This window comes from Sinohyriopsis cumingii, chromosome 1 (genome assembly GCF_028554795.1).
Source record: "Sinohyriopsis cumingii isolate HCF-2022 chromosome 1, ASM2855479v2, whole genome shotgun sequence".
Taxonomy (NCBI): domain Eukaryota; kingdom Metazoa; phylum Mollusca; class Bivalvia; order Unionida; family Unionidae; genus Sinohyriopsis; species Sinohyriopsis cumingii.
In genome coordinates this window covers 24,997,522-25,011,303 of record NC_142961.1, presented here as the reverse complement: position 1 = coordinate 25,011,303, position 13,782 = coordinate 24,997,522, and the positions used below count along the sequence as shown (strand labels likewise).

General features: G+C 32.8%; 1 protein-coding gene across 1 annotated transcript in view; it reads right to left on the bottom strand.

The window, feature by feature from the left end:
* The window catches only part of LOC149806565 (maltase-glucoamylase-like), a 301,187-nt gene that overhangs the window by 125,983 nt on the left and 161,422 nt on the right, over positions 1-13,782 (bottom strand). Inside the window, exons 35-38 of the mRNA XM_089954697.1 lie at positions 11,496-11,530; positions 10,677-10,793; positions 4,282-4,430; positions 956-1,040 (exon numbers count right to left, since the gene is read on the bottom strand). Of these exons, the coding sequence (XP_089810823.1) occupies positions 956-1,040; positions 4,282-4,430; positions 10,677-10,793; positions 11,496-11,530 (386 nt within the window). The remainder of the gene's footprint in view (positions 1-955; positions 1,041-4,281; positions 4,431-10,676; positions 10,794-11,495; positions 11,531-13,782) is intronic.

Genomic DNA, 13,782 nt, shown 5'->3' with positions numbered 1-13,782 from the left:
AAATGTTTTAATACTTGTATAAGTTATGAGAATATGAAAAGATAAATTGATATTTGAACAATCTGCCAGAAAATAAAGTTCCATTCAGAATTTTGGGCAAAATAGGTTTTTAAAAATTGAACCAATGAATCACAAAACCAGACATAAACAACACAAACTTTTATCTAATCCTTTGTACCATGATCACCAAGGACGTTCTGCAGGCAGAGTGCAGATTATTTGAAAGGTACCATCATGTGTCCTGAACCACAAAACTAACCAAAATTATGTGTCATTAATTGCCACTTTGCTGACGCCATGTAAATACTCATTACAATCAACCATTCCATTTTTAAAGGAGGTCATCATGGACATTAGGCACCATTCCAATTTTTTTTCCATCTTTAATCCCATTACAACACTGATAATGTCCTACTAAGATCTTCTCAACCAGATTTCATTGTAACACTTTCAGTACATGAGTTGCTTCTGGAGCTAATGGCTTAGAAATGAATGAAAACTTTGTAACTTAAACAAGTTACTAGCATCTTCCAGCTGAGTTAATTTCTATAGCTGTCTTAAAATGCCTTCTGTTTGTTTCCCTATTGATGACATGGTTATTAAAATTCAAACACCAAAGATTGTGCCACTCTATGGATGACATTGTAATTAAAACCAAACTCCAAACAAAGGAGTGCCAATATCAGTGATTTCATCATCCGTTAACAGTTATGTTTTTTATTTATATCAAGTTAATCCATATATGTCAAGGGGTGAAGAATATGTCTCTGCTATCTATTGACACATACTGTGATACAAAACCTACATTATGATACGTTATCAATACACATATCAACTTGAATGTAATGTCTTCAGAATTGAATGTAGCAAAAATTTCAGAAGGCAAACTTTCAGAGACAAGTGTTATATCAATATCTTTTTTAAGTTTTGACTGGTGATGGTGACATAACATTACCTCCTGTAAAATAGGCGAAATGAGTAGTGCTGGACCCCAGAGGAATTGCGTGTCAATTCCATATGTTGCTTTATCTCTTGGAAACCTGAAATACAGATGAATTTTACCCTGAAAGGTAATGCCAGAAAATAATCATCACTACACATATTTTTAAATATATCAGTTTTTGTCTTCAACTTTAGCCATATTTATCTTTAAGATTAACAAAGTAAAAATTAAACAAGAAAACTGCCAATGCAAACAATGAATACAATAAATTTCTTTTTATTGATAGGGTACACAATTTTGTAGGCATAATGGTTACTTCAAATGAAGATTCAATATATCTTAATCCCAACCTGTGTGACACTACCAGCAATATTATCTGATAAACAACTTAGTTCAACCCAAAGGTAAGCACAACAGCTGTAGTATTCCTCATGATGTATTTACATACTAAATTATTTGACTCCATGGGCAACAGTGCCAAGAAAATGAGCTAGTACAATGATAAAACAATATTACTCTACCATGAAATAAGGTCATAGTAACCTAATTTTTGTACTGAAAGATGTAGTACTTTATATGACAAATTTAAATATCAATTTATGTTACTCTGTAAGAAATATTGTTGAGAAAAGGACATATATCTAAACCCTAATGCAGAAAAACTTAGCTCACAGCAATGTTAGGAACAAATCAATCAACCATGTGATACAGGTCATAGTGATCTCATTTTCACTGTAAGGTGTAATCATCTACATGACATATAAATACCAACATCAAAAATCTATGTGTATTACTATCTAAGAAAATGATTTAACCTCCAAAAAGCAAATTATTTAGTAAATTATATTTCTCCTGTAATACTTACCTGATCACATTACATTAGGATAATTTAATTTACTTTGCTATCTCCAAATTCCTCCCTCCCAGAAAAAAAAATGCCTTTCTATCTATAGTGACTCTTACTGGTTAACTCCCCTTTCTACCTGTTACCCATTACATCTGGGTTAGATGGTTAACTCCCTTTTCTACCTGCTAGCCATTACATCTGGGTTAAATCAGCTTTTTACTTGGGCAAAATCTTAAAGGATGCTCACATTGCATGGACCTGTGGGAAGGATTATTTGTATTGTTATCAGAGAAGTACTATAGCAGAAACCAAATTTACCAAAAATTTGCTCTTTTGGGCAAATACATTATCTGAAGATATTATATTAGGAAAATAGATTGTTGCTTTTTTGTTGTTGTTTTAATGCCATTTTTCAGCTCATGATAGGCTATAGATGGCAGCTAGTATACTTGTTAAAGAAAAACCTGGGAAGAACCACCAGCCCATGGCTAGATCCTGGCAAGATGAAGAGGAAATGATGATGTCATTCAAGATGAGGGGACATATAAATTGGCTTTTGATGGCAACCTGTTTTTCAGAATGAAACTAGGTTGCATCATGAGGACAACTGATTTATCAGGACAGAACTACATGTAGTTTGTGTCAGTGTAGCTCACTGATTTTGTATAGCGAGGCATATTTAGCTCATTTATTCTGTATTGTGAGGCATGTAGCTCATTGACTGTATGGAGAGGCATTATCTCACTGATTTTGTCTGGTGAGGCATGTAGCTCATTGATTCTGTATGGTGAGGTATGTAGCTCATTGACTCTTTATTGTGAGGTATGTAGTTCATTGACTCTGTATGGACAGGCATGTAGCTCAATGATTCTGTATGGTGAGGTGAGCATTATCAGAAAGCATATAATTTATGATAGTTGACTGATAGATGAGGATGATGGGGGCTTGAACTTAGATGAGTTAAGTCATGAAAACAACCAGGGAAGACTAGGAATAATGTGAGTGATTGTGGTCTGGATAGATTAATATTGGCAGCAAGTCTGAAAGGTCCTTGCTGTGTCCAATAATAATAATGACTTTATTTTAAAAAGGTAACACAGTTAGCTAAGAACTAATCTAACTTGAAGCCCTCATATAAAGGAATTTATTTATTCTAGCTGCATCTCTGAAGCCACTGGATATATTGGGTTTGGAAGAACAAAATAGAGTGGTCATTTTTAATCTCAACTGGAATACTATTCCAGAGCAAAGTTCTAGAGTATTGGAAACTATTGTTAAATAATTCTTTATTTGGTCTGGTAATTTTACATTGTTTGGTAGACATGGATCGCAGGTGGGGAGTATTGCCAGGTAGCCTATTCTGGAATAGTGATTGTAAATATGCAGGAGCACTATTGTTGGATATGCTTTACATTAATTTGTCTTTTCTCAAATGAATTCGTTCCTTAGTAGGTAATATTTTTAACTTACCAGCTAAATTTTAACAGCCCCCTATCTCTCTCTCTTTCTTTATATATATATATATATATATATATATATATATATATATATATATATATGTATGTATAATGCAAATTTTTCTCTCTCATGAAAATAACAGGTAAGATATATATATATATATATATATATACAAACACATAGTATAAACATTATGAAAATAGGAGGTTTTAACTTCATATATAAATATTTGTTTCATCTCTCCAATAACATTGTTTTGAAAGTTACTTTCTTGAAGATCTTCCTTTATACACAGCAGTTAATGATCACTTTCTGTTAGATATGCCTTGAAGCTGTACAACAAAAATTGTTGTAAATTTATTATACTGATTCATAAAACAATATTATGTACAAAAATAGAGACTTTCATTCACTGAATTTATATATATATATATATGACATTTTTTACATACTTTTATAAATATACTAATATAAAAGATGCAATTTAACAAGCACATGATAATTGAAAGAATAATGTTGCAATAAAACCAGAACTCAAAACTTGAACTTATAGAGTTTTCTTATATACAATCTTTACAGCAAATACATTTTAAATGAGTGGTAACACAAGTCTAAAATATATAAAAGGTAATACTGGATTTACACAAATTCGATTTAAGTGAATACAGGTAATACTTGAGTATGCAAATTCAATTTATGTGTATACAGGTAATACTTGATTTATGCAAATTCAATTTATGTGCTTTCATTGTAATGTCATTTATATTGAAGAAATAACATTCAATTTGCACCACTGTTCTCAATTTTATGCCATCACTAACACCATGTGCCATGACTTGCATGCAATTCACATACATGCATTTACATTACTTTGATTTGTGCCAATTTCAATTTAAGCTATAATCTCAGAAATGCAGCTATACATAAATCGAGTATCACCTGTAAAGTGTACAACATATGATTAATTTCCATTCATAGAACTGTTTGTGATGACATAAATAAATAAATAATAAAGAAAAAATACACCACTTACTCATGGTGAAGCGGTCTGATGACTGTGTTGCCCTGTGAATGCGCAAAATGAAACAGTGTATACAAGTAGGGAAGTAGCCAATAACGGATCTCCATCACCTCCTTGGATGCCCGGGCAACATCTTCACCCAACACAGCAGGATCCTGCTCCTGATGAAAAAATTCAGCCATTTGTTATTGAACAATGTTGACCTTTGCTGAGATGAATATTAAGTTTTATGAACAAGTAAACTTCATATTGACCAGGATGAAGCAATGGCTAATATAACATGTTTAATTGGTCAGAAAACTTCATATTCATTGAAAGAAAATGTATAACTATCTTATAACTTGATTTAATAAAACAAAACCTAAATTCCACTTCTTTCAGTCACCACATTTTATGTCCAACAGGCATCATAAGAAATCTATCAGTGACAACCTGAGTGTCATTATTTCTGTCCATACAGAAATAGTGCTCAGTGGTGTAGTGCTAATTCAAGAAGAAAGAGCAATAAACAAGTGAGGGAATGCATGTTGCTCTGATGCAAAGGGACAAAGGCAAGCACGAAAAAGTAAAGGAATGCCATTTCCACAGCATTACACCCGTTAGAATTAACAAAATTGTCAAGGTGGCTACCAAAGTGGCCATATTGGGTGTTTGATGGTCATCATCTTCAATCTGGATCAACCAGATACATGGGAATTTTCTGTGTGAAAACTGCATGTTGATATGACCATCCAAACAGGAGGAACTGCAATATCAAAATTTTCAAGATATCTGCCATTGTAGACATCTGGATGACAGAATGGCAACATGTTCATTTAGTATATAGAATGAAAAGAACAGGTCCAACAAAAGACCCCTGTGGAACACCACAACATAGATTAACTGGGCTGGATATACTGGATGACAGAATGGCAACATGTTCATTTAGTACCAACAAGAAATCATAATCATAAGAAGACGTTCAGGAAAAACCCATGTCAATATGATCATCCATTCAGAAGGAAACTGGATGCCTATTTATGCCTATCTGATGCCTATTTGATGTTCATTTAGGTTTGGTTTGTCTTGTTGATTTTAATATCATGGAAAGGAAATGCAAGATAAGTGCTTTCCTCAAGGTCACACTGGATCAAACTAACAACATTAAAAGTCGTTTAGTAGACACTCCATGCCAATATGACCACCTGGTAAGGAGTAATGGCAGTAACTATACTGGATGTCCAATAGGAAACATGTAACTGTATTGGAGGTCCAATGGGAAACATGTAACTATACTGGAGGTCCAATGTGAAACATATAACTATACTGGATGTCCAATGGGAAACATATTCATTTAGGACCAACCAAACCTTGGGATGAATACATGTATAAAGTTTGCTGGCAATGCTTCCAGCAGTTCAGGAAGGCAATATTAATCTTGTCGTAATGTTCCAATCAAATGGTCACTACATAAGTTCTTCTGGACTATAACCAACAGAGCTAAAATCAGGCAGAAATTGTATCATCAGGTTTTAGTCCATCCTAATGGTCATTATTTACTCCATTAAGGCCATCAATAAACTACATAGGTAATAGACCATTAAAATGTTAGTAAGTATTAACTGGATATCCATTAACTGTAACAGCCATTAAACTTAAATGGCATCTACATCCTGCTGTTTTCTTGAAAGTGTCATTAACTTTTTAAACAAGAACATGATCCTGAAAGAAACTGTGAAATTAGCCGAAGGTTGGAAGTACATGCATAAATGCTAAATGTATGTGTATGGACTGACAAGTACTCACAATGTAGTATCTCTATCTGATATATGTGCTTTCAATAGTAAACAATGGTTCCACAGAATATCATTGCTTCACATGTAACCCCTGCAATGATGTATTCTCCTGTATTTGACTTATAAAAACCATTGTACAAAACATTGAATATTTCAACAGTGTATCTTCTTGCATTTCACTTGTAAAAACCATAGCAAAGAATCTCAACACTGAATTTTAACAATGAAACCACCAAAAAGATATAGAAGAATTGACTCCTGTATGTCTTAAAAATAAGTAACAGAAGAGTGAAGACAACAAGCTTTGCAAAATTAAACAAACAAATTATTGCCCTAGAATAAAAGCATTACAAAAATGAGAAAAAAGAATTTATGTTATTGTTAATTAAATCCAAAAATAATCCAAGAATTAAATCCAAGAATTAAAACAAGAACTATCAATGAAAAATCTTAAGTGAATCACAGTTCAAATCTCAATGAAAATCAAAAATGGAAGGCAATAATGTCTGTAATAGTGTTGTACTGATGTGGCACCTGTCTCTTGTTGAATCACAGAAAATATTATTCCAGTTTTTTAATTCCATATAAAATCCAGTAAATGTCTTTGTCCAAGAATTATCAGAACACTTTTGTAATTTGAAGAAAATAAAAACTTAGCCCAAACTGGACACAACATAAAACAACTTGTTGTCTCAAGTGTTAAGGCAGGACCAATAGAATTCTTATCATAACATCAGTTACAAGAAAAACCAAAATGCAAAATAGATTCCTGGATGGGGGCCAAGAGCTCATCCTTCTATAAAAAATAGAAGTCTGTTTATTAATTGACACATGCTTGATGCCACACAGTCCAGGCATGACCTTGCCTCAGCTTAATGACTCTTACTCTGAGAAGGATAATAAGAAAAGAAGAAAACAAACTGCCCACCAAAAATGTCAACAGCCCCAAAACAAGGCAGCAACTAGATACAATGTTTCTATATTTAGTTCATTACATTGAAAATGAAAATAAAAGAAATTAAAAAAATTAGTCAGAACTGAACTCTAATCTGGACAATATCAAATCTAGTAAACAATATTACATTACAATAGCATGTAATGGAATAAAAAAAGAAATTTAAACTAATAAATAAACAATTAAATTAAATATACATAACATCATACAGAAAATTATTAACTTAAAATATATGTAAAACTGGAAATTTTGAGACAATATACTGTCATGAATGAGACGAAATGTTATCAATTATCAATTTTTAATCAATTATCGATGATTGTACTGAAAATGTCCAATGCCCAACTAAATCAATTAATCAGAACAGAACTAGTATTAAGTCTCAACATTTCAGAATTCTGCACTTTTGTTGAGATTTTAGACCCAAGGAAATTCATTTGCATTTTGCTCATCAGAAAACTACTGGCATAACCATCTTTTTCTAGTGTTCTTACTATTTTTATGCTTTCAATAATAATAATAAGAATAACAATGTCTTGGCAAAAACATTTCTATGGCATATTCAACGCTTATACATGGTGATGTCTTACAATGAAGAATTGATCTTCTCTTTTGATGTTAAAATATTCTTATTTTCTCCAAAATATTGATTTCTTAGTATTAATGCTGTGATACATGTTACTCTTTTTCATAAAGAAGTAGTTTTGGCAAAAAATATTCCTACCTCATTAGTCTTAAATGTGATTCTATCATGTCACAACTGAATGGATTCCAAAGGCAAAATCACTGTCCAAAATCATTCCTACTATTATGACTCTATGCTATTAAAACAAGTAATAGAAAAGAGTGAGAAAATGCAAGCTTTGGAAAAGTCAACAAATAATTTATTTCCCTAGAATACAAAATGAAAATGTAAAAAAAGGAACTTACAGTATTGTTAATTAATTCCCAAATAATCCTAGAATTATAGACACAAGTCCTAATAATTAAAGTTGGGAACAAACTTTAGTGGAAATTCAAATTAAATCTAATGATGAAGGTGTTAATGTATCTGTGATAGCCTGTATAGGAATGATGTGCCAAGTCTATTGTTGGATCATAATAATACAATCCAAGAATATATCCTTATCTCAAATTTCATTATACATTCAAGTCTCTATTTTCAAGAATTTTATCTTTGAGCACTTGGTATTTCCAGAGATAAATCATTTGAATTAAATAATTAAATAATTTGAATAAATAATCTTCCAGCCCCAAAAAATTACTTGACACAACAATAACGCAATTGATTCTGCTCAGATCTTAAAGCACAAATTAATAATTTCTAGAAAAGCAAGATTATATAGTCTGTACTTGACCTCAAGTCTCAAATAAGCTTTGTCTAAAAAAATAAAAAAAAAACCAAACATTACCATTGGAAAATAACATTCTAGAAGGCTCCTAATGTTTACAAAATAAAATCCTAGTTATAATTAGAAGTCTATTCTAAAATTAACATATAAAATGTAGTAAACAACAGGCAGACCCAGCATTTCATGGCATTTTCCAAAGTTCTAGACTCAAATTGAGATAATTATGTTGTTTATAAAACCAAAATCAATGAATTGGGTAGAAAATGAACTTGATTTTGGACAAGGTCTAGTCCAAAATATAATTATCCAAAGCATATAAAAAAACAACTAACAAACAGGGAATGCAAATTAAAAATGCATAACACTGACTCATTAGTCTAAAATCTGGTTCTATCATGTCATAACTGAATGGATTCCAAAATCAAAATCTGAGGTCACAAATCATTCAGATATTGCTCAAACTAAGCAATAAATTCGAAAAGGACACAGTTCTCCATGAGAACCTTTCCTTATGCTTAAGTTGCAGCAGTAAAATAAGACTGCAAAGACTGGTTTTTAAAAAATACTCAGTCAAACTGATTGAAGTCCACTAAAATTTTTGGCATCATGAAAAAAACTGTCAGAATCAATGTAGCAATGGGTAATCTCACTAAAGTAGAAAGATGTATTGTTAGAAGCTTATTTTAAATAAGTTATAACACAGAGAAAATATAAATATATTATAATGCAAATCTATGACTTTTCTGGGGATTATTGTGCCTGGAGTTAAATATTGCAAATGTTAATGACAAAGTCATGTACACCTTGCATATTCAAAACTAAAATATTCTTTGAAACAGTTTATCCTAACTTTAGATGATGTGTCTTAGCAGAAAAGATCTTTTCAAATTATTTATATCAAAAATATAACATTATTATGACCAATCTCTGTCTAGAAGTTTGCTCTTATAAACTGTACTAAGATAAGGTATCCTACCATTTGGTTACAGTTTATTCTACACACTTAAAAAAAAAACTATCATAATGTTATGAATAAATATTGCAATAAACTTTTACAAAAGTTATTCCAATTATAAACATATGTTTTTACATGAAGACCTATGAGAAAATATGTACATATACAGCTACAGTACATCCTTCCTTGAAATACATGACAAAGATTACACCATCTGAAGCCATAAAAACTTTCTTTTGATTACTCTACATAGAATGCATATTTCAGTAGACTTTACAAGCTAAAGCTTACAATTTTTAATTTTGTTAAATTGTTGTATCAAACAATTTATTGCTTATTTTTGCAAACACATGTAATTGTATGGTAAAAACAATCATTGTCAAATAAAGTTTACATGTACTAATTCTTTTTAAATTCTACTACATTTTTTAAGGCTGTAGACCATAATTAGTGAGTTAGGCTTATCATAAATTGGGTCACATCATTTATACACAAAGATCTTGATGACAGGATGCTTAAGTGGTCAGTATTTGTGATACCAATTGTACTGAGCCCCATCTTCATCTGGCACCTGCCAATGATGCAGCATTCAGGATACAGAGTTCCAGCTAACATTAATTGTACAAAAAAATCTGAATAAAGTGGATGAAAAACCCATTCAGCAATTCTTTCCTTACCATCCATTTTGGGTTTGTTATAATTACAGAACATTACAAATGCTTTCTGTAAAATTGATCCAAACGCTGTGAAAAATTTATTTTTAAGTTGTTGGAGGACTTTTTAATTAGACTGCTTGGTCACTTGGGGCCCCAAAAACAAGAGATGATTATTCTGTCAAAGTAGTCTTTTAGAAAAGAAAGAAAAATGTATAACTTCAAGGTTAATGTAAGGTATGGATGGACAAAAGCACACTGATACCAAAATGATCCAAATGTTAAGTTTACACAAGAGGGTCTAGACCAAAAGCAATGATGATGGATGCATGAATCATAAAACACATTAGATGTATGGACATACAAGCACATCTTACCTTACAACCAGTTAATGACGTTCTGTCGTACTGAAATTCTACAGTCAATGTCTTGACAACTTTATTACATATTATCAGAGATTAAATCCATAAGTGAGTGATATGCTACACACTGCTAGCAGCATATATAATTTGATTTGTTACATTAGATTCCTGTCTAATATACATTCCTATATACTTTATATCCAGCCCCATTGTGGTTCCTGTCTAAAATACATTCCTATACACTTACTCTATATCCAGCCCCATTGTGGTTCCTATCTAATATAGATTCCTATACACTTAATCTATATCCAGCTCCATTGTGGTTCCTATCTAATATGCATTCCTATACACTTACTCTATATCCAGCCCCATTGTGGTTCCTGCTGAATGTATAGAAAGCTCCAAGCTGCATCCATCTCTTGCACATCTCAGATGTGGTATCATCAAAGAAGCCACAAATATCTGCTCCTATCTGTCCCACAAAATAAAAAAATAGTGCACAATGATGAATAAAAATGCCATGTTTTTTCAAAGAAAAAGCCATCTATTGTAATATATTTATATTTATCTGTGAAAATTTTCATGAAACATTTAGACCAAATGTCTCTCTCAATCTAGAAAAGAACTTAATTAAGATAAACTTTATGTAGAGATGCAATTAAAAATACTATGTTAAAACACATACAAAGCAGTTTTCTAATTAATTTAAATCATAGCCAATTCATGGCGAACATATTCCATGACAAAATTTAAATAGCAAACAAAATTTAAAAAATGCAGGACAATAGGATTTTGTTATTTAATACTGAATTCATTGTTTTTAGTGGATTTCATGGCTTCTGCAAACACAAATTTCATGATGCTACAATGATCCTCATGTGAAACTATAAGACCTGCCTTTCCCAAAGTCCACAACAATACCCTCATGTGTAATAATGGCCCCCACCTTTCCCATAAATCATTGCATCAATCCTCATGTGGAACAGTATATTCCACCTCTCACATAATCCACATCAAGAATCCTCATGTGGAACAATAAGTTTCACCTTTGCCATAATCCACAAATTTAAGTACATGTATCAATAAAAATGTATCTTTCACAAATCAAAAATTGTCACACGTGACATTAGAAAAATTTACAGCAAAAACGTTCACAAAGGAAAGTTGAACTTACATATGGTATTCCAAATAAGTTGAATTCCAGCATACCTGTAAATATATTTCAAGGAGGAAACAATCAAAATGTATTTAGGACTCTTAATATGCAAGGAAAATATTGGTACCATTTTATTTTGTAAGTAAATTTTGACACCTATTATGCTTGCTGATTGTAATGATACGCTTAACACCTGGGAAAACACCTCTTAAAGCTTCATACTTGATGATCTGTTTTCACTTTAACTAGAAAAGCACAAAGAATAATGGACATTTCAACTCTACTGGTTATTGCAACAATGACCCCTGAGCAAAATATAACTTTATGTACAAAATCAGATACCATAATGGGCATTGCAACTATGATGCCTGTACAATATATCACTTTATGTACAAAATCACATACCTCAATGGGTATTGCAACAATGATGTCTGTACAATATATCACTTTATGTACAAAATCACATACTCTAATGGGCATTGCAACAATGATGCCTGTACAACATATCACTTTTTGTACAAAATTACAGACCACAATGGGCATTGTAACAATGATGCCTGTACAATATCACTTTATGTACAAAATCACATACCACAATGATGTCTGTACAATGTATCTCTTCAAACAGGTGAGTTTGATTGTTCAACAAAACTGTATGTTTTTCTAATAGTCATCAAAGTTACAACATTCTGAGTTGGTCACAATTACAGTATAATTCATTTTTTTTTAAACCAGAAAATGAACAGTTTCACATAAGCAGGCAGGCGGTTATGGATGCAAAGAAATTGTTAATAGTCATCTGTCAGAATTCCCCCCTCCACCATCAACAAATTCTACCTCTGTCAGAATGCCCTCCACACCATCAATAAATTCTAGCTCTATCAAAATGCCCTCCACACCATAAATGAATTCTACCTACATGGTCAATACCTTGGTGGATGTAGATGATAAGGATGACTGTCTGTCATTCAGAACTTAGCCACAGTTGTTAAAGATTGCAAATAAATTACCATGCATCATCCTTTTATGGTGAGTTAGTTGCCTTCAACTTTCTCCCCCACACCAGTAAAAACATACATACCTCAATGTATAAATACTTATAAAGTGCAGACAAGTCATTAATTCCACATCAAAGTTAGTCAGGAACATTGTGTTGACTTCCTCCCTACTTGTCTTCAAGCATCAGATAAGTTGATTTGTCTATCCCTAAAAGGCCACTAACAATCATTGCAGTTTGTTTATGCACTCCCTCACTTTTGGTTTTTGATGTCAGTTAGGGAGTTGAATTGAGGATGTGAGAAAGCAAGAGTTACCCTTTAAGTTTCACCTCAATCTCTTATCTCTGTATGATGCATGACCCTATTATGGAATGAACAAGAGAAGGAACAATTCTTACCACAGAATTCATAGTGGTGGTTCTCAACTCTGGCAGGTTTCCTAGCCAAGTGAATTATATGTGGTTGTATGCCCATTTCTTCAAAGGCAGGCATGGAGGGGAATTCATTGATGGTGGAGGAGGGCATTCTGACAATTCATTGATGGTGGAGGAAGGCATTCTGACAGAGGTAGAATTCATTGATGGTGGAGGAGGGCAGTCTGACAGAAGTAGAATTCACTGATATGGAGGAGGGCATTCTAATAAGGATAGAATTAACTGATGGTGTAGGAGGGTATTCTGACAGGTAGAATTCATTGATGGTGGAGGAGGGCATTCTGACAGAGGTAGAATTAATTGACGGTGGAGGAGGGCATTCTAACAGTGATAGAATTCACTGATGGTGGAGGAAGGCATTCTGACAGATGTAGAACTGATTGATGGTGGAGGAGGGCATTCTAACAGAGATAGAATTCATTGATGGCGGAGGAAGGCATTCTGACAAACTCCTATTCGTTTCCTCTATAACCGTCGTGAACAAAATTCCATTTGTTCCATTGTCAGATCTGCATGTTCTAGCATTTCTGTTTCATCCCCTTCATCAACGTGGGATTCATTCTCCTCCTGTACACCCTGAGTCCATTCAAACAGCCTGCCATATGGAAATGATGATGAAATATCATCAGCACGTGTCATTGTCCATGGGATATACTATGAATAGGGATTATATTATGAAATGCTGCTCCACCATGGCCAGTTTGGTATGGTCAGACAGATCCATAACAAATGTTGGTTTACTATAAATTTCACAGGAATGGTCCATTGGTCAGTCATCTGACTGGCTAAGTGGACCTGTCTTGGTGGACAGCTAACCAGTCAGAGGCCACCGAGTCCTTACCACTGTACACACGACAGATCACAAACAATATC